Source organism: Strix aluco, chromosome 8 (assembly GCF_031877795.1).
Source record: "Strix aluco isolate bStrAlu1 chromosome 8, bStrAlu1.hap1, whole genome shotgun sequence".
Classification (NCBI taxonomy): Eukaryota; Metazoa; Chordata; class Aves; order Strigiformes; family Strigidae; genus Strix; species Strix aluco.
In genome coordinates this window covers 31,478,351-31,502,318 of record NC_133938.1, presented here as the reverse complement: position 1 = coordinate 31,502,318, position 23,968 = coordinate 31,478,351, and the positions used below count along the sequence as shown (strand labels likewise).

At 53.9% G+C, this 23,968-nt stretch overlaps 1 protein-coding gene across 1 annotated transcript; it reads right to left on the bottom strand.

Annotated features, from left to right (window-relative positions):
* Positions 1 to 330: 330 nt before the first annotated feature.
* On the bottom strand, positions 331 to 20,211 carry SEC16B (SEC16 homolog B, endoplasmic reticulum export factor). The gene is made up of 25 exons (XM_074831689.1): positions 19,940 to 20,211; positions 18,742 to 18,848; positions 18,084 to 18,189; positions 17,850 to 17,964; positions 16,957 to 17,098; positions 16,463 to 16,620; positions 15,821 to 15,882; positions 14,448 to 14,583; positions 13,658 to 13,888; positions 12,591 to 12,688; positions 11,838 to 11,919; positions 11,603 to 11,720; positions 10,873 to 10,984; positions 10,521 to 10,626; positions 9,778 to 9,918; positions 6,700 to 6,813; positions 5,892 to 5,964; positions 3,481 to 3,732; positions 2,834 to 2,904; positions 2,326 to 2,472; positions 2,053 to 2,160; positions 1,135 to 1,216; positions 941 to 1,038; positions 752 to 820; positions 331 to 453 (listed from the first exon to the last, which is right to left on the bottom strand). Exons 1-25 carry the CDS (start codon positions 20,209 to 20,211, stop codon positions 385 to 387), a joined length of 3,069 nt encoding a protein of 1,022 aa, XP_074687790.1. The 3' UTR covers positions 331 to 384.
* Positions 20,212 to 23,968: the final 3,757 nt, after the last annotated feature.

Sequence of the window (23,968 nt, the reverse complement as noted above, 5' to 3'; positions counted from 1 at the left end):
GGATCTCGCTCCCCCTCCCGCCCAGCTCGGCGGATGCTCGTGGCCCCGCGGTGCTTTGAGACAGACTCACGGCCGGCGTCAGTTGAGTCCAATGGGTGAGGTGGGGCATCGCCCTACAACCCAATTCAGACTACTCTCCCCCGGACACCCTTTTCCTGTCCCTCACCCCCATTCTACATAATTTAACCCCCCAAAACCCCCCATTCTATATCATTTAACCCCTCAACCCAGTGGCAGAGGCTGGGCCCGAGGCCCCGGACGACGCGATGCGTCGTCCGGGGCCTCGGGCCCAGCCTCTGCCACCCCAGGTGAGAATAATCACAAACACCATTTTGTTTAAAAAACAGCGTTGATTTCTGCCATCCTCTCCCCAGACTTCTCCAGTCACAGAGCGGGGGGGTAGCGCCGCTGGGAAAGCAGCCTGGGCTGGTTGGGTCGAGAGGCAGCGGCGAGCTGGGAAGTAGAAGGAGATGATGTAAGGGAGGGTTGTACCCCAAAACATGGAGCTGCAACCCCCCAGCCATTCCCTCCCCTATCACACCCTCCCCATCGCTGTCTTCCCCCAATTTATTTCCTTATAAACACCAAACCCTTAATACCCCAGCTGGGCATCCCCTATATCCCCCCACCCGTAGCAGGTTGCCTGCAATCTGGCATCACCCCCAAAACAGGGAGTCACACCCCCCCACCCCCAAAAAGCCAGGAGCCACCCCCAGCCTGACCCAGCAACACCCCAAGATGATGCTCTCACCTGAGAGACCTGGACAGGGTTGAAGAGAGGGACTGTCCCAACCGGTGGGGGAGAGTTGCGGGAGCCGGTCTGGAAGGGGTGCAAGGAGAGAAACTTAACAGCTACCCCCCAATTTCAGAGCCACGCCAAGCAGAGAGGTGTCCTGGACCACCCCCATCACACAGGAATACACCCCCCTCCTCTCCTCACCTGCTCTCCTGCTGACTCCCCACCATCTGCATCCCACGAGCCTTTCATCTCAATGGACACTGGTGTAACAGGAAAGGTGTTTTCACCTTGCAGTCCTCCTGGGGTATCCAACCAAAGAAAAAAAAAAACCCTTAAAATTAAGAGGAGCAGCTTCTAAAAGGCTGACGGGGAGAGGGGACCCACGCAGCATTTACCAGGGTTTCTGGAGGGAGGTTGAGCCAAAGGGCTTGTCCCAGCCATGAGAGGGGCATCGGGTGGGGATGGCGACGTCCGATCCTGAAACGACATCCACCCATTTAGAGCAGAAGCTCCTTGCATGGCAAGAAGACCTCTGCACACGATATCACACCGTGCTTTTGGGGTACCACTATGCACCCATCCTGCTGGAGAGGTACCCCAAGAGCTACATGCACCCAAGCTAAGGGGGAGCTACAGGGTGAGGGCAAGCAACCCCTGTCACAAAGCTAAACAACTTGGAGAGCTTAAAATTAGGCAGGAGGCTGGGCACCAAGCCTGTGTACAGGGTAAGGGGCCACCAGGGTCCATAGGTCCCCCTCTGTACCTCAGATCGACAGCTAGCTTTGGAAGAATTTCTCAAAATTTCCTGCTCTGGGACTGTAGGTCTTTCTCAACCAGGAGGAAACTTCCAGCAGAGGATCTCGCTCTAACATCTGCCTCCAGGCCCACCATCCAGCTGCAGCTGGGGATGTGACACCCCAAGGACTCAGCCAGGACTGGGGTAACCACACATGGCTGCTTCCCTGTCTCTGCTGCACTTCCAATTAAAGAGGTTTTTCCTTCCCTTCATCTCCTACAACCTGCCTGAGCAGTGCTGCTCGCAGCTGCTGCTTTCCGCTCCAGCGGAGGGCAAACGATCCCCACAGAGTTTGCCAAGCGCTCGGAGGACCTCCAAGATCAAAGAGGCTTTATAAATTTACAATTATTACTAATCAAGGATTCACTTCCACGCTAAAAGGGCTCCCGGTCCTGCCCTATCCCTACACAGAACGGTTATGGCCATGCATAGTGGGTGAAGGGGGACATGTGTCACCTGTCCCCATGGCTGTAGCCCTGGGTGTCACCTGGGGACAGGACAGCCTTTCATCTCTTACCTGTAGTCCCGGTGTGGGGGAGTCCGGGGCTGTCTCAGACACAGCTTTAGGAGATGTTTCCTTGGTGGGCTTCGACCGAAACCAGCCAAACCACCTGAATCCAGAGCTCTGGGAAATGGAGGTTGTCACAGTCAATGGAAATGGGTGAGAAGGGGAGGATGTCAGGGCCACCCAGATGCCCCCTGCACCAGCTGGGAGCAGGCACTGTTTTGCCCAGGTCAGGGACAGGCAAGCTCAGAACACAAGGCTTCATGTCAGCTCTGGCATGCTCACCTTATCCTCACCCGGTTTCACTGCCTCTGCTGGTGCCGGCTCTTCAGCAGTGTCTTCAGCTGCACTCTCTGAGGAAGGCCGGCTGTCATCTTCCAAGGAGATGGTGGAGCTCTCCGAGATGGTCCGAGCCCTTGCCTTTAACTCCTCCTGGCATCAGAGATTGGAGCTGCCACTTGGTGTTCCCAGAGGAGCCGCCTCAAGCATGATCAGAACATCCCCGGGACTCCTCCATGCCAGGCTTGACGGATAGAGTCCCCAGGGACCCCCCGCATCCCTTACACAGCAGGCGGGGAGGGATAGCACCCACAGCAGGGTGCAGCAGGAAGCCCATGGTGCCAGAGGTAGGAGGCTGGAGAGGGCTACCCCAACCTGTCAGGTCCCCGAGGGGACGGCCGGCACCATGATGGGGGGGTTCCGTGCAAGTTAAGTGCGCAGAAGGACGAGCTAGTGAGTCCCAAGTGCCCCTGGGACCCCCAACGGGATGGTGTCCCTAACCCCTCTGACTCACCTGCTCTGCTGGGAGGGATGGCTGCACCCCCCCTGGGAACAGAGGGGTGCCCCAGGGCTCCCCGGCTTCTCCTGTGGAGCAGAGGGAAGGATGCAGTCAGGGTTTGGCCCAAGGAGCTCCTGCCATGTCTCAGAGGGCTTTTCAGTGCTTCTATCACCCCACTCCAGAGTGAGGCCACGTGGCCAAGATGTCCCCTCAAGAGATGCAATAAGGCCATTCTGGTCCCTGTCCCTGCCAGCACCAGGGACACGAGGTGCTGTACTGGTGCATCTCAGAAACCTGCCTCGCACTGCTGGATGTGAAGCTGGTTTTCCCACCTGGCAGGGAAGCAACAGCACTGCCGCCGACCTGTGGCTGCCCTCCCTTGCTGCTTGGGGCGAGGTCTGCCAAAAATGAAGCCCCACCTGCCCAGGGCAGCCAGCGCTGGCGGACGCAGTTTGCACACACAGTGCCGGGACATGCGTGGCTCCACATCTGGGCAAGGTTGGAGGGAAACAAGGCGCTGGGTGAAGGCAGTGCTGGCAGGGAGCAGTGTCTGAAGTGGCACACGTGCCATAGGGGACCACACTTCCCCAAGGGACACGCCATCCCACTGCTACTAACTGGGGACAGGCATTTTTGCATAGAAACAAGGCTGGAGCACTTACCTGTGCGTGGCACCACCTGCGGAGGGGCCTCAGCAAAATCCCCTCCCGGAGGGGTGTCCATCCCTGGGCCGAGCACAGGGGGCTGCAGCTCTTGCCCAACACTGAGCAGCGGCGATGCTGCGACCTGAGCAGGTACTGGGGGCTGGAGAGACACGTCCTGGTGGGAGCTGGGTCCCTGGGGTGGCACAGGCTGGTACCACTGGTCATACTGGTGGCCTTCACTTGGGGGAAGCTCAAGGCCAGGTTCTCCATCTGCAAAAAAACCCCAAACAACCACAAAACCCCACACCTCAGGAGTTTACTCCAGTGTTTATAATTTCATCGAGCTGTTACACAGAATTCTCGCCTTTTCCATTATACATCAGTGGGAGCCGGGAGGTGAGGAGGGACCCCAGGGACCACGCGCGGGTGAGGGAGGAGGCAGGGCACTGCGTGGCAGCGGGGACCTTTCAGAGGCTTCGAGGAAGGTGGGCTGTGAAAGACCAGAGAGAAACCTCCTGGGAACATGCCTGAGGTTGCAAACAAATTCAGAAGAGGAATGCTATAGAAGCAAAGAGACCAAGCACAAGCAGCACACACCAGCAGTTCAAAGGAGCCCAGTGCCTCCAGCCTTTGCTTCCACTCCTGCTGCACACCCTGAGCACTGCAAAGCTGCAGCCTTCCACAGCAGCGCCCACAGATGAGTTTCTTGCTTTAGGCAGATTTATTCAGGGTTGTGGTTTGTTTTGTTTGAAAGGCGGGTTGAGCAAGTGGGGCTTGTTTTATTTAACACACACATTGCTCTGTCTGATGTTAGACGTGGTGCAGGCAGCACGCTGCCTTTGGTCCCAGGTGCCTGTTCCAGCTCTGCAGTCTCCGGCCAGAAACATGCCGGGCACTGGGAAGTTTCTCTCCCATCACTGTGAGTCATGGCCAGGCAGGACCCAGACTCTATGGATCTGAGCCTGGGGACAGAGTATGGCACCTCTTGGATGCAGTGTTACAAAACCCTTTGCTTTGCTGCCAGCATCACTTCCAGCCTGCCTTGGGTTGGCTTCACACCCATGAGCTGCTCCTGCACAGCCTGGAGATGCTCGAGATCCACAGGGAGGAGGATGGATGCTGCCCGGCAGGCTCAGCCAGAAAAAGTCAGTGAGAACAGCCCAGACTGTAAGGATGGAGAGGGAGATTGCTGTGACCACATGAATCCCAGCTTGGCACCTTCATTCGGGCTTTGTTTTTCCAAGGTGGGTGAATTCAGCACCAAGCCAGCTTTCTCTGCGTGCAGGCCCCTCAGATGGCGACTCAGGATGGCCTTCTCAATGAACAAAAGGGCCAAGCATCAGGAAAGAGTTGCAGAGACCACATGGAGCAGACCTGGCCACTAGGAGAAGCCATCCTGTCATACCTGTGACTTTTTTTCCAGGGAGGGATGATCATAGTCTCAGCCCTGATAGCAGCAGAAGGCAATCAGGATTGATGATCCTTTTTACTGCCTGGGAGAGCTCTTTGAAGAGGCATTTGGCAGCAGCAGGGAAAGCTGATAGGAAGAAATGGCTTGGAGGAATTTGTCATGTTTTAAACTGTCTGCACCAGCCTTTATTCTCCACCCATCGGTGCCGGTGTTCCCAGCAGAAAGCTAGATCGGGGCAGCAGCAAGGAGCTGTGGCGGGGCATCCTGCTGATGGCTGTGAAGCAACGCCGATGGGCCAACAGCCTCTGCCTTGTCCATGGAGCATCCCGATGGACCAGCTAGGAAAGGAAAGCTCTCCAGCCCTTCCCTTGACAGCCACCCACGGGAGGGTCATGTCCTCATCTCAATGTCTCTTGACCCTCTGGGTGGACTGTCACTGGAGGGGGGATTCTTGGAGTCATCAAGAGGCAAAGCAAAGGGATGAAAGAGGCAGTGGGGAAGGGGAAACGCTGAGGCTTCACCAACAGGCATGCTGCATGCAGCCTGGCATGCAGAGGGATGAGCTCCTGCCCGAATCTTTGCAAGTGTGAAATCCCTTTCGTTCAGCTCCAATTTGCATCCTCAGAGGACTGCCTGGGAACCGGGCTGTCTACCCCAAGGCTCAGCCAGGAGGCACGTGCTTCATCCAGCCACCCACCGCCAGCCCCCCTTCTTCTCCTCCCGCAGCGCCCACAGGGACTCCCGAAGCTGCGGTAATTAGGCCAAATTACTCAGACTTGGTACGGAGGGCACGAGCATCAACCCCTCGGTTTGCAGCTCATCCCTGGCATCCCCGCACTAGAGGGATGCGTCCAGGCAGAAGCAAAATTTTGAGCTCTGGGGGGATGTAAGGAGCAAGGAGCAGCTGCTGAGAAATGCTCCAGGGAGCAGGGAGCTGCCTCCCAGCCCGCGGCAGCACAGCTCCACATGTGGAGAAGCCTGCTGTAATGATTGCAACCTGCTGCTTCATTTTCTTTACCTGCCATCGATGCGGCAGCCCAGGAGAGCCCTGGCTGAGTGGGTGTCACCTCTGGACGAGGGTCATCTTCCACCTGCAAGGAGTCAGAGGGAAAACATGATAAAACAGATGGAAAAAGGGGTGGTACAGGGCAAAGACTAAGGCAGCCACAAAAAAAGCGCATGGTGCTGCATGGAAAAGCATGGAAAGCATGGTGCTGGTGGGTCTGGGGCTCACAACCCACCCTGAGCTGTGGGTGCCCAGGTTATAGATGACACCCGTACCAGCACCGTCACAGCTCTTCTCCTGCAAGTGAAGGGAGCTGCAGCGTCACCGCCCTGCTGAGAGCAGGCAGGAGGGGAAACGGGAGGCAGAAAAGGGCACAAAACCAAAAGCAGGCATGAAACCTGAATGAAGAGCATTAATCCAAGAACCAGAACACAGTTAAGGGACTCAAGAGCACACATCTGCAAGGTGATGCCTCACCAGTATCCTCTGCAACATCCTTACTGCAAGAGGAGATCGTCATTTACCCACCATCCCTGACTGCCCTCCTTGAGCCAAGACAAGGAGTATTTTGCCCCGCACAAAGCTCTTTAGCCCTCACTGCTCACACCCTCGGGATCTGCAACCCTCCTGCTGAAGCTGCAGGTCCCACAGCAGAGACCGCACCTCTGAGCTCACGAGCCAAGGGAAAAGGCACCTGAGTAACAACGGCCTTGGAACCTCCATACCCATCCACTCGGATTCAGGGCAGAGGAAGAGGATGCTCCTGCAGACAAACCACCACACAGACCAGCTGCCCCACAGCACCCCCTGTCCTCCTTACCTCCCACTCCCGGCAGCAGGCTCGGAGCTGTACCAGCCAGTCAGGCTCCAGCATCTGGTCCTGCTCCGGCATCTCCAGGAGCAGAGGGTCAGAGAGCTTCAGCCGCTCGGCTAGCTGTGGAGCCAGGAGGGCAACAGAGCTTGTCACACATCTCATCTCCGCAGGGAAGAGACCAGCCCTTGCAGCAATTGCACAGGGCCAGGCACACAGGCCCGGGGGAAAATAGCGCCAGAGCTGCACTTCTTCATAATACAGGGGTAAAAGTAATACCAGCCTCTTGTGCAAGACTTATTCCCTCTCCTGCATTGCCACAGAGAGGTGCTGGCCCATCCTGTGCCCTGCAGAGTGCCTCTCAGTAGAGCCACCTCAGTTACCTCCAGAGATGTCAAAGTACCAATGTCAAAGAGGCTCTTCCCATCAGAGAGGCAGGTAACCACTACCATCCTTTTCTCCTCTGAGGGAAACGAACACCTTTAATCCCACTTAACAGCCAGCCCGGAGCACCAGCAGGTTTGCAGGACACCCCACCAGGAGCCCTGGAAACAGCCCAGCTCCCAGGGCTGTGCATCAACCCCTCACCTACCCTACAAGGACGGATGGGAGCTGGTAGGGTTTGAGCCGAGGACTCACCCAGCCGTTTCCTCACCTGGCTTTGCAACAAACGTTACCATCACTAATAACCACCCAGAAAACAACAAAAATGCAGGGTTGGGAGGGACTTTCTGAGGTTACCTAATCCATCTGCCAATGCTCAAGAAAATCCTGTGTGCCCACACCAGCCCATGTTTGTCTGATTTGCACTTACAAATCTCCAAGGAGAAGATTTCACAGCCTCCCCAGCCTGTCCTGATGTTTAATGTCCTTAGAGCTAAAGAGTTTTTTCTTAATATCTAAGTGAAATCTTCCCTACTGCAAATTAAGCCTCTTGATTCCTGCTCCCACAGAAGCTGCGGGGACAGTCAGGCACCATCCCCTGAAAAGCAGCCTCCTGCATGCCAGAGGGCTGTTATCACATCCCCCATACCCCTTCCTCCCCCAGCATATCTTGCCTGGAAAAAATAACCCCGAGGCCTTCTTCAGAGGTCATTTCCCCTCAATCTCTTATCACCCCTGCTCTTCTCTTCTGCGTTTGCTCCAATTTGTCCCTGTCTCCGAGCGCAGCGTCCCAAACACAGCACGGTGCCCCAGCCAAGACCCCCGAGACCCAAGCATGGGGGGATTATCACCTCCTTGTCTCACACATGCCGTTCTTGCTCTCACAGCCCAGAATAACATTATAACATTGGATCTTTTTTTTTCTTTTTTGCAAGAGCATCCTGTTATCATGCTGCTGCTCGGTATTTTTTCCATGCTCCACTATCTCCCCCAGGTCCCTCTCGGCAGTATTGCTGCTCTGTGTTTAATTTCTCCTGCAAGAGCAGGGTCTGTGCTGCCCTGGCTGCCGCCATCATAACAACATGCGGCTCCAGCTACCATCAGCAAAGCAACAGGCTCTTCTGGGGCGACCCATCCCACCAGCCCAGGGTGAGACGGAGGGCTCCCTGCAGAGCTAAATCCCAGTCTGGAGAAATTGCTTAGACAAGGATCCAGTTTTAAGACAGCTGGATGAGGGGAGATGACGCTCAAAGCACCACTTCTTATCCGAGTCTTTACTGAATTTTCTCTTACTGGTATCGACCCATTTCTCAGGCATTTATAAAGCTCCCTCCCCGCTCCTTCGCACCCATTTATCTTCTATGTTTTGCTATGAGGCTGCCACATCAAGGGCCACCACAAGCCGTCTAGAGGTGACGTTGCAGCTCAGCCACACAAGTCTTGGCTATCCCTCCCACACCAGTCCCCATCAGCCAGTTCTTCCTGTTCCCAAAGTTTTTTAAGACAACGTCCAAACCAGCACAAAACACACTTCCTAACTCCAGGAGGTTACACCTAGAGATCACCCACGCAGCTGCACTGGCCACAGAGACTGGCCATGGAGAGTGGAGTAACCCAACACCCAGCCAGGAGCTTGCAGTACCTACAGACCCACTGTCCCATCACTTTGCAAACACACATGTGTTCCTCCTAAATCAATTGCAGGAAAGAGGAAATTATAAGCATGATTACTCCTAAACGGGGGGAATGTTTAATCCAAAAGCTAATGTGCACTTTGATTCAATATTAATGAACCAGCACCTGGTTGTATATCGTCCCCAGCTTCAAAAGAGGGGAAGTCTTAATCAAACACTAATGTGTATCATAATTTGTAACACAGCCTAAAACATCAAAGACAAGAGCGTCTACAAATGCACTAGTTTTTCAGATGAAAGTGTGTTCTCCCAGGAGAAGCATTATCCCCAGCAGAACAGCAGATCTGAGAGGCTGTTAGACAGTAAATAGGTTTTGACGACGGGGTGGGGGGGCTGCGCAAGCCAAATTTTGGACTATTTCTGCAGCACCCGCTTCAGACAGGCATCCTCGCTGCCTCTCATCTCACAGCACTGTGGCTTTTGCCGTCCTCCTGACAGAGGAAGGCTTTGAGCGGCCTCAGCACTGCCCTGGTGATGTGCATGGAGTGGGCAGATCCACTCTCCCAAGAGCCTGACCTATCCAGGGGACTTGGGACACTTTGCTTCACCCCACCCCACCCCAGCTCATGAAGCAGAGGAGCTGGGCTCAGTGCTACAAGCTGGGACATGCTCCGATTCACTGTCACCCCAAAAGAGCCCCTGTCAGGTAAATGAAATTACGGTATGATGTGCCGGAGGGGAAATGTCAAGCACTCACACTTGAGCTTCTTAAGTTGGTGCCATTTAGAAGTTCAAAAAGCCTCTCCAGAATAAAAAACATCCTTTGCTTCCAAATAACTCTGCTCCTACTTGGCAGTCAATGCAATTCCTTTGTTTTCTACCCTAAATCCATGGGTATTAGAGACCTCATGGAGGTGCTGGCTTTGCTGTACTTGGCACACACCAGACAGCAAACCCTGGGGGGCTGCTCAGAGATGCCAAGCACCCCCAGTCACGGGAAACCCCAAGAATGTTTCCCACCACACCAGGTCCTGAATGGGTACCACACCCTGCCGAGGACAAGACTCACCTTCATCACTTGCTGGGCCAGGACGGGGTGGCTGGCCAGATCCTGGCTCAGGAGCGCAGTGGCGATCTGCTCACAGTATTGCAGGGCCTGGGCTGGGAGCCCGTAGTCGGCCAAGCGAGAGGCATAGAGGAGCTTGTACGCCTCGGGAGAGGGAAGCAGAGCAGACATAATAGGTGAGCAAGGAGATATGCCATGACAGAGGGAACCCACAGGCAAGGGCATCATCCCAGCATGACTCAGAGCACCCTGGATCATGGGTTTCATCACCCAGAGGTCACCTGCGACTTAGGGACACCCCCACCCATCCCCATGGGGCCATCCAGCCTTGCTCCCCAAACCACAGCGCTGTCACAAGGCCAGACTAGACCAGAGCCAGCAGACGGGCAGCAGGGAGAGGACGCCAGCCCACCACCTTCATTTATCCACCCGATCTGTGCAGCGCCCGAGGCAGCGGCAGCTGGGTGCTTATTTGTAATGTGAAAAGCCTACCTATTATAATCGCAGAGAGTAGGAAGGCAACCAGACCTGAGCAAGCACTGATCAAACACACCATGCCCCAAGCCCTGCCCAAAGCCCTGCCCTGGAGGAGCCCCTCAGCCGGGACAGCCTCCCCATCGCTCCCAAAGCTCAGTGAGGGGACAAGCCTTGGAGAGCAGTCCGAATGGCTGGCTTCAGGGGGATGGATGCATGTTTAGGGGCAGGTCTGAGCTGCTGCACCAGATGTGTTTGTGCATGTCGGCTACCTGGAAGGGAAGCAGGAAGGATTCACGCTGTCGTAGCTGCTGGCAGTACTCGAAGATTTCCATCCGCTGGATGGCCTCTGTCCTGGCAAACTGGGCAAACGCCTGACTGCAGAGGACAGGGGTAGATTCAGCAAACAGCAGCAGAGCTCTCTCCCCAGACAGCCCCACACACAGATTCACAGCTCCACCACTGTGCCAGTGTGCAGCTGGAGAGGCCCAGAGCAAAGCTCACAATAAGAGCACTAAAACCCCACAAACAGGGATTGCTTTTGCATAACAGTGAGATCCCTAGGATGGGGAGAAGGTAGGACACTTTGCTCTGGCAAGAGCACCGCCTCCTGGGCTCGCTCACCGGTGGTTGCTGCCCAGCAGAGCCATGCGGTCTGCCTTCGCCCCAAAGTAACCGAAAGGAATATCTGCCATCAGGTAGCAAAAATGAGCTGCTTCAACTGCTCCCCTGCCAGCTGGATGGGAGGTAAAAAAGACAAACATTTAGTCCAGAGACAAACATTTAGTCCAGAGAAAGAGGTCACTGTGTGCTCAGCATTGCTTTGGAGGCCTCCCAGCTCACATGAAAACCCAAATCCAACTGCCCCACTTTTCTTCCCTGTCCATGCAGACCCTGATACCTCCTTTCTCCCTGTTTTTCATCTGTTTACCCCAATTGCTGTTTTCTGTACCTCGGAGAGGGTTTAGGTTTAGTGGTAGGACCAGGGGAGCCTGAGCAGGGTCCAGCTCCAGCTTCAACTCTGCAGGGTGCCATTATTGGCATGAAATCCCCAGGAGTCCCTGCCACCAGGAAAAAGCCTCAGTTCCCACAGTTACAGATGCGCTCCCCGGGTCCAGCTGCTCCAGGTGTCTCCATGAGAGCAGCTATGGCTGTGCCTGAGCCCGACTTATCTGTCAGCACGAAGGGCAGCGAGATCTATCAACGCCTCATCCCTGCCACCACACAGGCACTGCAGCTCTGGGGGTACAGACACGCATCCCCCATCTCAGCACCGACGCACATCCACGCCAGCATGTCCACCCACCATTACAAGGCAGTGGGAACAGAACTGCTCACAATGGCCTCAGCTCACCCAGAGTGTCTCCCATGGTGATGATGGCTCGGCGATTCAGCTCCATGTCTCCCACCTTGTTGGACAACATTACGGCCAGGTGAGGCCTCCAGTCTCCCCACGTGGCATCCCCACAGTACTGGAGGGAGACAAGAGGAGAGCGAAAGTGAGCAGAGATGGTCATTACAAGGTGGGTGTCACAGGCAGGTGACAGCACAGGGGTACACGTGTCGGGGCCAGCCTCTTGCTCACAGACCAGCGCTGACTGAGGGATCCTTCCTGACATAAGCTGGAAGAGGGTCTGCAGGGGGTCATTGGTGGCCAGTGTGCTGGTGAACCTGTGAGGAGACAGCAGAGATAGGGCTGCCATGCCAGGACCCCAAACACTCATTCACCTCCAAGGGCATATCCCAAACACCCCAGGAAATCCTGAGGGACTTCCAACAGATGACAGAAAAGAACATCAGCCCACCAGGCTGATGATCTGCATTACCTCCAGAGCAGGCAAGTCTCCAGGACAACGCTGGATAAAACCTCCTTAAAAGGATTTTGTTTGCACAAGACAGAAAATTTCTGTTTAATTCTCCCCGAAGGGATCAACCTGATCCAGACTAAGTACGTTAATCCCACCAGAAAACGATCATACAAGTGGGATGAACAACTCAGACCAGGCTGGATCACGGTGAGGATGGCTTAGCTCGCCCTACCCCGATGGCTGCCTTTGCTAGGGCAGCAGGGGCAAAGCCAAAGGCTCAATAAATCCGCCCCACATCTCCAGGGAATGGCTTTCCTTCTGCTTTCCAGCCCCCACTTGGTTTCTTCTTTCCTCGGGATGTCCAAAGAACTCAGGCCCATCTGGATGGATGCCCCCTCTTCCCTTTGCCCTCTCTCAGAGGGTCCATCTGAAATCAATGCTCTTTTTTCAGTGCTGAAAGCTGAGGACACCCAAAGGGATAACACACTTGGCAAAGCCAGTCACAGAGAATCAGACCTTGCTTCTCCAACTTACCCGGTGAGCACCCAGCTGTAGGTTCGAGGGTCCATCTTGCTGGAGAGGAAGAGGGCATGGCCCCACAGCTGGTTTCTCATGGCCCAGACCAGAGCATCCTGCAGCCACAGTGGAGAAGAAAAAGAGTTTCCACTAACTCCCCCACCTTCCTCAGCTGCCAGGGGACCCTCTGCTCATCCAGCTCAGAGACGAGCTCTGATGACTGCTCTGATTTTAACTAAAACCCTCCAAAAAAAACTCTTCCACATTCACAAAGGCCCCTCTATTTTTCTACCTTGCCATGATGGCAAGAACTGGGACCTTCATAGTAATATTGTCTTTCCTGGAGTACCAGGTCTGTGCTGCCTGTTAGCTCTCAAGGCCCCCACTGTGGGATCCCAGGCTGAGCACCCAAGCTTCTCTGCATCGAACCTGTGCCTTTGGTATCCCTTGAGATGACAGAATCATCTAGGTTGGAAAAGACCTTGAAGATCATCTGGTCCAACCATGAACCTCACACTGACCGTTCTCAACTCCACCAGATCCCTCAGCGCTGGGTCAACCCGACTCTTCAACCCCTCCAGGGATGGGGACTCCCCCCCTGCCCTGGGCAGCCCATTCCAATGCCCAACAACCCCTTCTGGACAGAAATACATCCTAATATCCAGTCTAAACCTTCCCTGGCGCAGCTTGAGGCCATTCCCTCTTGTCCTATCACTTGTTACTTGGTTAAAGAGACTCGTCCCCCCCTCTCTGCACCCTCCTTTCAGGGAGTTGCAGAGAGCGATGAGGTCTCCCCTCAGCCTCCTCTTCTCCAGACTAAACCCCCCCAGTTCCCTCAGCCGCTCCTCAGAAGACCTGTGCTCCAGACTCTTCACCAGCTTCATTGCCCTTCTCTGGACACACTCACATAGCTGCAATTAAACCTGCGGTGCTGGTAAAAGCCTCTGCATCTTGTCTTCATTCAAGGCCCCATCCCAGCTCCCAGTGGTGGGAAATCACTGCCATTAAGCCCTGTTGTACAAGCAGCTTGCAGGGTTGATACCACAAAAGTCATCCCTGTGTCCTGGATCTGACCCGCCGCTTACTTTCTTCCTGCCATAGTAGAGGAGTTTGGTGAACTTCTCCACTATCTGTGCCTGTGTCTCCACAACAGGAGGGACTTCCCCCGTGATGAGGTCCAGCGTCCCTGGCTGACGCGCCATCCACTCATCATCTGTCAGGCCGATCAGGTTTGCTGTGGGGTTTTGCCTCTTGTACTTCTCCTGGCGCCTGCAGTCTTTCATCAGCAGCTCGGCCGTGTCTGAGCCCACCATGGACTGCAAAAGGGAAAGTGAAGAGCGAAGTCCATGGAGGCTGCCCCATAAGTGAAGGCTGACGGTGCTTCCAGTCCAATAGCCTATCCTTGTCCCAGCACACCTCCCCAACAAGACCAGCCTTGGCCACCAGTTCACAGTCTTGGAGGGCAAAGGGTTCAGCAGAACTAACAAGACCTTTCACAGCACTCACTCTGAAGATCGCATTCATCTGCTTCCAACAAGGAGCCACAGATTAGATTGGGAGGATTTCATTGGGTTAAGGGAATAATCCCCTTTTAAGCATAAATGCTGGCTCCTTGGCGAAGGTGGCAACAGTCCCTTTCACAGCTGCTGTAGCATTGAGCTCTTGGTAGTTCACAAGAATGAAAAGCAATCCAGTAGAAGAGTTTGCTCCAAATATCCAGGCAATACTAAACTGATTGATGCTACTGTGAGAATGGGATGCTTTTAAGGTACACCCCCCTGAAAACAGCAACTGGTTCAAGAGGCACACAAGGGGCATATAAATTGTTTCACTTCTAAGAACAAGAGAGTCAGCTCCTTCCCATGGGACACCTACCCCATTCTGCTGGCAGAGGAGGACCAGGAGTTTCCAGAGAAGAGCTGAATCTCTGCCTCTCTGTGTTGAGAGATCACAGCTTGTGGCCATCTTCCACTGGCAGAATGTCATCACATTTGCCTTGTGCTGATCTTCCCTACAGCAGCAAAGAAAGGCATCAAAAGAAAGCCAAGGCAATCTAGGACATCATTCAGACTCAGAACATCCCCAGGTTCACTGATGAGCATGCCAAAGACACAAAGTGAGAGACAGAGAAGATCCTGTGTCAACAACCACATACCGCCCTAGTGACACCAAGCTCAAAAATGCTTAAATTTCATCATCATTATGACTCTTCGCAGATTTCTGTGTTTCAGGCGTGCAAACTCTCTTTGCCCTCCTGATAATACTTTCATCCATCCATCTGAGAAGAGGCTCAGTTTTGCTTAGCTGCACTGCTGTTACAGCCATGGATATCCAAGGCTGTAGGGGCAGGCACAATACAGGCAGTATCTTTGACTAACTGGCACAGTGCAGGGAGAAAGACATGCTTGTGACCACACAAACCCTTTGGGTCTGAAACAGAAGCAGAAGCCTTTAAGCTATGTGTGAACCAGGCAGAACTGCTGTCATACAATAAAAAAAAAATAAATCAAAGAGTTGGAAAGAGAAGGTGGCTGACAGACAAGATCAGCCAGGGGAGAGGGATCAGTGAGGGAGATGCTGATCCTCACTCCATTACACCAACATATCATATGGATATTCCCAATATCCCCTTCAGCACAGGTGGTAACCTCTAGGTCTTCTACACAGCTTCTGGGCATACGCAGCTCTTTTTCTCTGGTTTTCCTCCTTCTGCACGCTCCTTTTCTCTCCCCACTTTGGTTACAAGTGGCCAGAAGACATGCTGGTGTAACCAGCACAATAGAAAGACAGCCTGATGCAATACACCATGATTCATCCCCAGGCTCACACTGGATGAAGGTGCACACTGAGTGTGACATTGCCATCTCAACAGTCTCAGGGGACAAAAGCCTTAGGAAAAGCCAAACCGCAGGTTGATCCAGGGCTTTAGACATCCAAAGAGATCTCCCAAAAATCTGTCTTCTGGGACATGAGTACAAAATAAGGTCAGACATACAAACCACACTAAACCCACACCCTATGAATATTCAAAAAAGCCATCTCCCACAATCCAAACCAACCTACACCACAGCAGATGGGCTGGACTCCCAATCTAAACCTAGACTTGGCCTTTGCAGATATCTCAAAACCATGGGGACCCTAAAGCCTGCCTTGAGTTCATGTCTCCTCCCAAAGGAGAGGTGCTCCCAGGCCAGCCATGCCAGCACAGCCAGGAGGACACAGGTCCTGGACCTGCTGGTGCGGCATACCTGGCCAGGGGCCCCGGGAAGGCCTGTAGCTCCTCCAGCTCTTTCGTGTCATGAAGGATTACCTAAAAAACAAGAGCAAGTTCAGCAGCTGGACTCCAGCAATCAGGACAGCCCCAGCTGGTCTAGCTGAAAGTCAGTGCCTTGGCCAAGGGTTCAGCACTGTTGGTGAACCCATTCTCTGTGCTGTCTTAAGGTAACCCCAGAGCATAGACCCTAAACCATCACACGGACCCCAAGGTCTAGGAAAGAAATGTCTGTTGAGATGGCATCTGCTTCCTTTAGAAGGCAAAAGAGGAGACTGAAATGCTGTGGTAGGCTCAGGGGATGGATATGGCCTCTATATTGGAGCACCTCAGAAAGGTTAGCAGAATTATCCTTCAGAGAGGTATGGACCACATCTCTCCCTATCAGACTGAACAGGTCACAGATGACAAAGGTTACGGAGCTGAAGGAGCAGGATGCAAGGCCTGGAAGCAATGTCCAGGCACAGGTTGGCATGATGCAGACTCAAGGGTCTGAGGGGGCTGGAGATAGACCAGGCTTTAAGGAGGCTGTTTGGGTGATGAGTCCTCTCCTCAGGGCAAAAGGAGCCACTCCAGCAAGGGGACCGAGGGCAGTCTGGGGTGCTGGGCTGTGTCATACCTCCAGGCTGTGTAGTTCAACATGGGCTAGCTGCCCCTCTGCAGGGCTGTGGGGACACACCAGCACCAGCTGGCCTCCAGCTCCAAGGCACACTGCGACGTGCGGCAGTGAGAACTTGAAGGGTACCACCGGAGCTGGGGTGGACACCAAGGGCTCCTCTGCAACGACACACAGGCCACCATGAGTCTCCTCAACTTGACCCCACACCACCTCCAGTATGGAGGACACAACCATGTCCCAACCCGGCCCTCTCACCAACCCCCCTATGCAAGAACTGTCCCCTAAAACAGAAGGCATGCATGGCAGCTCCTGCACCTACCAGGGCAGAGCCACCGGACCATTCACCCACCCCATAGTACCCCAGTCATGCCTTGTGCCTGCACAACCTCTTCCAGGAAAGGTCCAGACTGCAAGACAGCAAATCTCCTAACTCCAGCCATTTATTTCCTTGTTCCTGCCTTATCAGAGCGGGCCAGGACCCCATCACACCTCACCTGCTTGTGCCAGGCTCCAGGACCCCGAAATTGTGGGGTCGTAGTGGTCGGCACCATCACGGATGTACTGGCTGAGCTCATAGCCGCTGGAGCTGAGCCCTGACTCACGGTACTGCAGGAGCAGGCTGGGCTGGCCTGAGGGCTGCAAGGAAGGGAGAAAACACAAACCTGACTGAGGAACTAGGGACACCGCTGCTTTTCTGCTCCCAGGGCAGTGGGACAGGCTCTGCTGCTCAGTGAAAGTGCCCAGTGGGAGAAGCACAGCACAGATGATTCCCAAGCAGCTCATTCTCTTCATCACCGTAGGTTCATCATGGCACGTACCCTGGTAATACCCAATGGCTTTTAAAATAATTTAAATCCGCCATTGGTCTAGCTCAACAGCCTTCCTAGCCCTAACATGGACTCCTCAACACAGCCAGCAGACAGGGCTTGGGAGCCCGAAAAAACATTGCCCAGGAGCAGATCAAAGCTCCTGTGGTGGTTTTGATCTTTTCATTTTCTCTTGGCAAAACACAGTGATTGGGGCGAGTGTGATGGAGCAGACCTTGGTGGACAGAGCTGAAAATGACACACAGCTTTGGCTACCTAGGGAAGATGCAAGAGAGCAGCCCACCAAGCCTGGATTTCTGTCCTGCTCTCAGTCCTGTGCAGGAGTGGTGCAGAGCCCTATGCCTGGAGGAAAAACAGCCCAGCAGATGGAGAGTTCATAAATACTAATAACCCACTATAATAATCCCCAGAGACTGTTAAGCACCGAGTACAGCATAGCAAAGCAGCCCTTTTCTCTTCAGCCTTCTTCCCAGCTGGAGGAGGGACACACAGATTTCTGACAAGATCTCTGGGACATCCCCAAGCCTTTTGTCCTCCACCCCTGCCCATCTTGAGGTTACCTCTCGAAGCTGGCCACTGGCCTCTCCCAAATGGCTGCCAAGGGTTTCTCCCCCTGCACACTCGGGCCGGGCAGTCGAGTCGTATCTCTCCTCGTAGGAGCCGTAGGTCTGCGTCCTGCAGAAGGGAGCAAAAGGCAGCACCATGAAGGTCAGAGATTTTGGTCACCAGTCACAAACCTGCTAATTTTGCAGCAGGTGGTTGCACCAGGTGATGCCCAGACTCCCCACCCCTACCTGTCCTGTCCCAGGGTGGTCACGGCCAGGTTGGGGTGGTAACCCCTGTAGTAGTGCTGGTCCCGGTAATTGGTACTCTTGCTGTAAGGCTCTCCCTGTCTCAGGTCTAGGGAGAGAATCAAGATTTAGCATTGCCCCTCCAGAGCAACAGGCCATAATGAAGTTGCAAAAGAAAAGCAATGAGTCAAGCAATTTTCCATGCACACCCCATTTGCTTCCAAATTAGTCCGACATATTGGAGGGATGATAAAGGCCTGTGCACATTTGCCAACACAGCTCTGATGTCCTTTCCTCTTTCCTCCCTCCCTTTTTCTTCAGCCCAAGAACTCCACAAACAGCAAAAACAAGGCCCCGGCCACCAAGATCACACAGCACCATCAGCATCGAGTTCACCTTGGAACCGGGAATGACACAGGTTTTTAGCCATGGAGATCAAGATCAAACATTCCCTTGGGTGCGCCTAATTCCTGCTCACATTTCCCGAGTGCAAACTGAGGGCAGTGCTGCATGGGGAGAACAGCACCGACAGACCAGGAGCGTGAGGAGGAGAAAGCCCTGGGGATGTGCAAGCCCTGGGGGAAGAACCCATCCTGGAGAAAGGTCTCTTCTCCTGCAAGCAAGTTCCCTCCATCCCCAGACCCAAAGGATAAGCCCATACCTCTGTCATTCTGCCAGGCCACCGGCTGCCGCTGGTGGCTTTGGTAGGTGTAGTCATCCCCGTAGCTGGCTGCTGGATACTGCCAGTGAGGGTCTTCATATCCTTGCCTGAAATGCAACCCAACATACTTAATCTGAGAAAGAAAGGGCACCGCTGCAGGTTCTGGACCACATCTAGGGTTAGACTCATGTCCCAGATGGGACCTTCAGAGGCAGAAAGGGTGATGGAAATAAAGGCACACCCCCGCTCAGGTGCTCTGCTCATCGGCAGGGCCAGAAACTGGTCCTGCATCATGCCTGGAAGGAGCAGCAGGAAGTTTGGATACTTTCCCACTCCCATCTATGAGAAAGTTGTGCCCTGCAGTTTCAGGTGATGCCCAATTTCAGCTCGATGGTGTGGACTTGTCCCGAGGATCAAATTTCACCCACGTTTTAGGAGAAGTCCCCCAAAAGCATCGTCTCCACCAGACTCTGGAGCTGCTGTGTCCACCACACAGCTCAGCAGGTCCCCCCGACACCAGAACCCAGCCCCAACCTAAACCACCCACCCAAACGCTTGCGTACCTAAACCCTTCACAATTTACACAGTGGTTTGGTCAGCCCCGTGTAACACCCCCCTTCCCGGTGCGAGCGTCATACAACCTCAGCACAAAACCCTGCATATCCGCACCAGAACTCGCAGAGGGCAATAACTTGGGCAAATCAACCCAAATTTGCTGGAGCACTCGAAGCTTGCTCTCGGCACTGAGAGCATTCTCTAGCCCACGTTTTATCTTTCCGTCCTCCACTGTTGCAGCAGCTGAGCTTGCAAGCTCCTATATTACCATTTGTATTTTTATTGTTCACCTTGCACTTCGTAAAAAAGAACTGCATTTCATCAAACTTGCAGGAAAAAATGCACCTTGGGACCAAGACGAAGCCTGTAAAACGGCAACCGCAGAAGTCACAGCTGTAAGAAGAAATGGGAGCTGCAACTGCTACACAGCCTTAAATATAGAAGTCACTGGCTGCATTAATAGCCGGACATCACCTAATCATGCACTGCCTCCTCGAGGCTGCTCGCTGCTTCCCCTGTGCAGTTACAAGGGCAGGACCCGTGTCGCAAGCCCAGGAGAGTAGTGAAATGGTCAAATCTGATTTTAAGAAGGTTTACAAGGAGGTGGCTCAGTGCCAGCATCGCAAAGTTGGGCAGCTCTCACCTGGAGTACGGCCTGTTGGGGTAGCTGCTTTCATAGTGCTCAGCCCGAGATGCCGGTCTGCGGGCAGCGTCCCTCCGGGGGTGTTGGCCCTCATCCCAGGGGTGGCTGGGGGGGTGGGTCCCATCCCAGGAGCCGGGCCGAGGTGGGGGTCCCACGCGGAGGAGCTGCCGCCCAGGCTGCGGCGGGGGGCCACGGCGTGCCTCTCCCCACGGCCCCCAGGCTGCCTGCCTCTCCCAGGGCTGGGGCGGCCGGGCAGGGGCCCAGGGGTCCATCACAAGCTTGCCAGCAAGATCCTCTCTGGTTCTGGGGTGGGAGGGGAAGTTAAGTCCCAAATGGCTTTAGTGGCCTGCAAGCAATGAGATGAGTCACAGTGTGTTTGATCACCCCTGCAAAGCCCCTTGTGAAGCCTGTTGCTACCTACTCTCTGCTTTCAGGAGCCTGCTGGAAACCCAGCATCCTTTCCAAAATGCCCAGAGGCAAAGAAAAACCATCTCTACATCTGTCTAAACTTGAAGCTCCTCTTAAAACACCAGGATGAAATGATCCATTTTTGAAAGCAACAGGCACCCAGCTCTTCGTGTAGCAAGAGGTATCACCCAGGTAGCATCCTCCCGCCATGCCAGCCAGCCTTGCAAAGCACCACCACTCACAGCCTCCCCAAGCAGGTGAGAAATCAGCTTTACCTCCGTGACAAGGTGGTGAAACCTCATTTTATGCATGGTAGGAGAAGGAATATTGGCAAAGCTATGAGCAGGACCAGGAGAATTATTCTGGAAGAAATGAGTAGGGATGGAGGCAGGGAGAAATGGAGCTTTGCTCATGTGAGCCATGAGATGGGGTGGAAACAGGGATTTCCTCCTGCCTTTCAGCTCCAGCAAGAGCGTAGCAGTTCAAGCAGACACCAGTTTTACTTTACTTTACTTTACGGTCCCACACAGAAAAGAAAACCCTAAGGAGAGCCCAGGACAACACGTGGGTGAAGTCCCAGCTGCTGGCAGGGGGGATGCCACCCTCAAGCCCCCCATGTCTCCTCTTGCATCATCAGTACCCAAGCTGCCTCCACCACAAAGGCTCACGAACCTCCCCAAGGCGGGCAGATAGCCAGATGCTGTCTGAACCACTTGTCACCCCCTCACACTCAAAGTTTAAGGCATTTTGGGGTCGTTTCAGGGCTGGGAGGGGCACACACACAGGTCTGAACAAAGGTGGCTCAGTTTGTGCCTCTTCTAGGTGAAACCAGGGTTAAATAGCCCCCAGGCACAAGCATCCAGGCACCCATCATTTTGGTCCCACCAAGGGCCCCCCTAATTGTCAGCCAGGGGTTCCCACCACCATCCACCCCCCGCGGCAGCCGCACACACCTGCTCGGAGGCCACCAGGGCCCTTCTTCCGCTCCCCAGGCGCCGCTGCCAAAGTCCACTGCCACATGGGCCGCCGGCCGCCACAGCGGGCAAAGGGCAGCCCCCCCCCTCCGCCCCAGACTGACTCCCTCGTCTGCTCTGGGGGGGGTGTGTGCTGCTCTTTGCAACCCCGAGGGTCACCTTCCCCATCTCTTGTGCCTTCTCTCACCCAAGAGATAGAGTACGCAGCCCTCTGAGATCAAAAAAGCCAGATATTTCTCTTGTGGTGGTTTGTTTTTTTTTTTTTAATGCCATAAGTATCCTCCTTTATACATCCTCACACTTCCTAAATAATAATAAATAAAACCTGCTGGCTGAGCTGTTGGTTTATTCCAGACTCAGCCACGGATCAAGTAAATAACATCTGTCCCACTGACTGCTGTCTGGAGCAGAATTTGGGTGGGATGGAGCTGGGGTCCAGCTCAGCATTGCCTCATCTAAGTCCCCAGTCATAGAAGCATTTAGGTTGGAAAAGACCTTTAAGATCATCAAGTCCAACTGTTAAGCTAACACTGCCAAGTCCACCACTAAACCGTGTCCCTAAGGGCCACATCTACACATCTTTTAAATACCTCCAGGAATGGTGACTCCACCATTTCCCTAGGCAATCTGTTCCAATGATTGACAACCCTTTTGGTGAAGAAAGTTTTCCTAATATCCAATCCTCCCCTGGCACAACTTGAAGCCATTTCCTGTTGTCCCATCGCTTGTTACTTGGTTAAAGAGACTCATCCCCACCTCTCTGCACCCTCCTTTCAGGGAGTTGCAGAGAGCGATGAGGTCTCCCCTCAGCCTCCTCTTCTCCAGACTAAACCCCCCCAGTTCCCTCAGCCGCTCCCCATCAGACTTGTGCTCTAGGCCCCCCACCAGCTTCATTGCTTTTCTTTGGATGTGCTCCAGCACCTCAATGTCTTTCTTGTAGTGAGGGTCTCAAAACTGAACACAGTAATTGAGGTGTGGCCTCACCACCGCCAAGAACAGGGGCACAATCACTTCCCTAGTCCTGCTGGCCACACTATTTCTGATACAAGCCAGGATGCCATTGGCCTTCTTGCCCACCTGGGCACACTGCTGGCTCATGTTCAGCTGGCTGTTGATCAACAGCCCCAAGTCTTTTTCTGCTGGGCAGCTCTCCAGCTACTCCTCCCCAAGCCTGCAGTGTTGCAGGAGGTCGTTATGCCCCGAGTGCAGGACCCAGCACTGAGCCTTGTTGAGCCTCATCCAGTTGGCCTTGGCCCATTCCTCCAGCCTGGACAGATCCCTCTGCAGACCCTCCCTACCCCTGAGCAGATCAACACTTCCACCCAGCTTGGTGTCCTCTGTGAATTTACTGAGGGTGCACTCGATCCCCTTGCCCAGATCATTGATAAAGGTATTAAATGGAACTGGTCCCAGTACTGAGCACTGGGGGACACCACTCGTGACCAGCTGCCAACTGGATTTAACTCCATTCACCATCCCTCTTTGGGCCCAGCCATCCAGCCCAGCGAAGAGCAGACCCATCCAAGCCACGAGCAGCCAGTTTCTCCAGGAGAATGCTGTGGGAAACTGTCAAAGGCTTCACTAATGTCCAGGTAAACAACATCCACAGCCTTTATCTCATTCTCTAAACAGGACACATTGTCCTAAGAGATCAGGTTTGTCAAGCTGGAGCTGCCTTTCACAAACCCACACTGGCTGAGCCTGGTCACCTGGTTGTCCTGTACATGCCATGAGATGTCACTCAGGATGATCTGCTCCACAACCTTCCCTGGCACTGAGGTCAGACTGATAGTCCTGTAATTCCCCAGATCCTCCTTCTGGCCTTTCTTGTAGATGGGCATCATATTTGCTAACCTCCAGTCAACAGGGACCTCCCCAGTTAGCCAGGACTGCTGACAAATGATGGAGAGGGGCTTGGTGAGCACTTCTGCCGGCTCCCTCAGTCCCCTTGGGTGGATCCCATCCAGCCCCATACACTTGTGCATGTCTAAGTGCTGTAGCAGGTCACTAACCATTTCCCTTCGGATTATGGGGGCTTCATTCTGCTTCTCATCCCTGTCTTCCAGCTCGGGGGGCTGGGTACCCAGAGAACTGATCTTACTATTAAAGACTGAGGCAAAGAAGTCATTAAGTACCTCAGCCTTTCCCTCATCCTTCCACTTGACTAATGGCTAGTAATTTTAGGTTTCTAGCCAAGAGGTGACTGCTAGATGTTTCCAAACTGTTTTCTGGCAACCAAATAAATTTATATTGGGAACCTGCAAGGGTTCAGCCAGCACCACATGAAGAGGCTGAGAGCAGCCCCAGCTTCTCAGGCTTCTGTTGCCAGCCAAACCTGCGGGATTTGGGTCATGAGGAAGACTTGGGAGCTTGACTTGCATAAAAGCAGCTGCAACTTGTGATGCTTGTGTTTGAGATGAGTGGAAATGCTGTACTGCTCCATGCTAGGGAAGGAGATGCAAGAAACTACCAGGAACATCAAGCTTCAAGCAAAAGTAGCTTAAAATGGACAGCTGGGGAACACCAATTTAAAAGAAAAGGCAGAAGAGTGTGTTGGAAGAGAGTGCTAGGGGAAGGAGCTGGGAAATGAAAAGCGAAGGAAATAAAAACAGAGATAAAAGGACCAGATGGGCTAGAAAGACAGGGG

Bases quoted from the DNA above. Each gene is read 5' to 3' on its own strand.
- SEC16B (XM_074831689.1), bottom strand. From the start codon at position 20,211: ATGGACCCCTGGGCCCCTGCCCGGCCGCCCCAGCCCTGGGAGAGGCAG. The intron at 11,920-12,590 runs GTAAGTTGGAGA...GTCTCCTCACAG, and splicing joins TACAGCTGGGTGCTCACCGG to GTTCACCAGCACACTGGCCA. The intron at 1,217-2,052 runs GTAAGAGATGAA...ATGTCGTTTCAG, and splicing joins CCCCCACACCGGGACTACAG to GATCGGACGTCGCCATCCCC.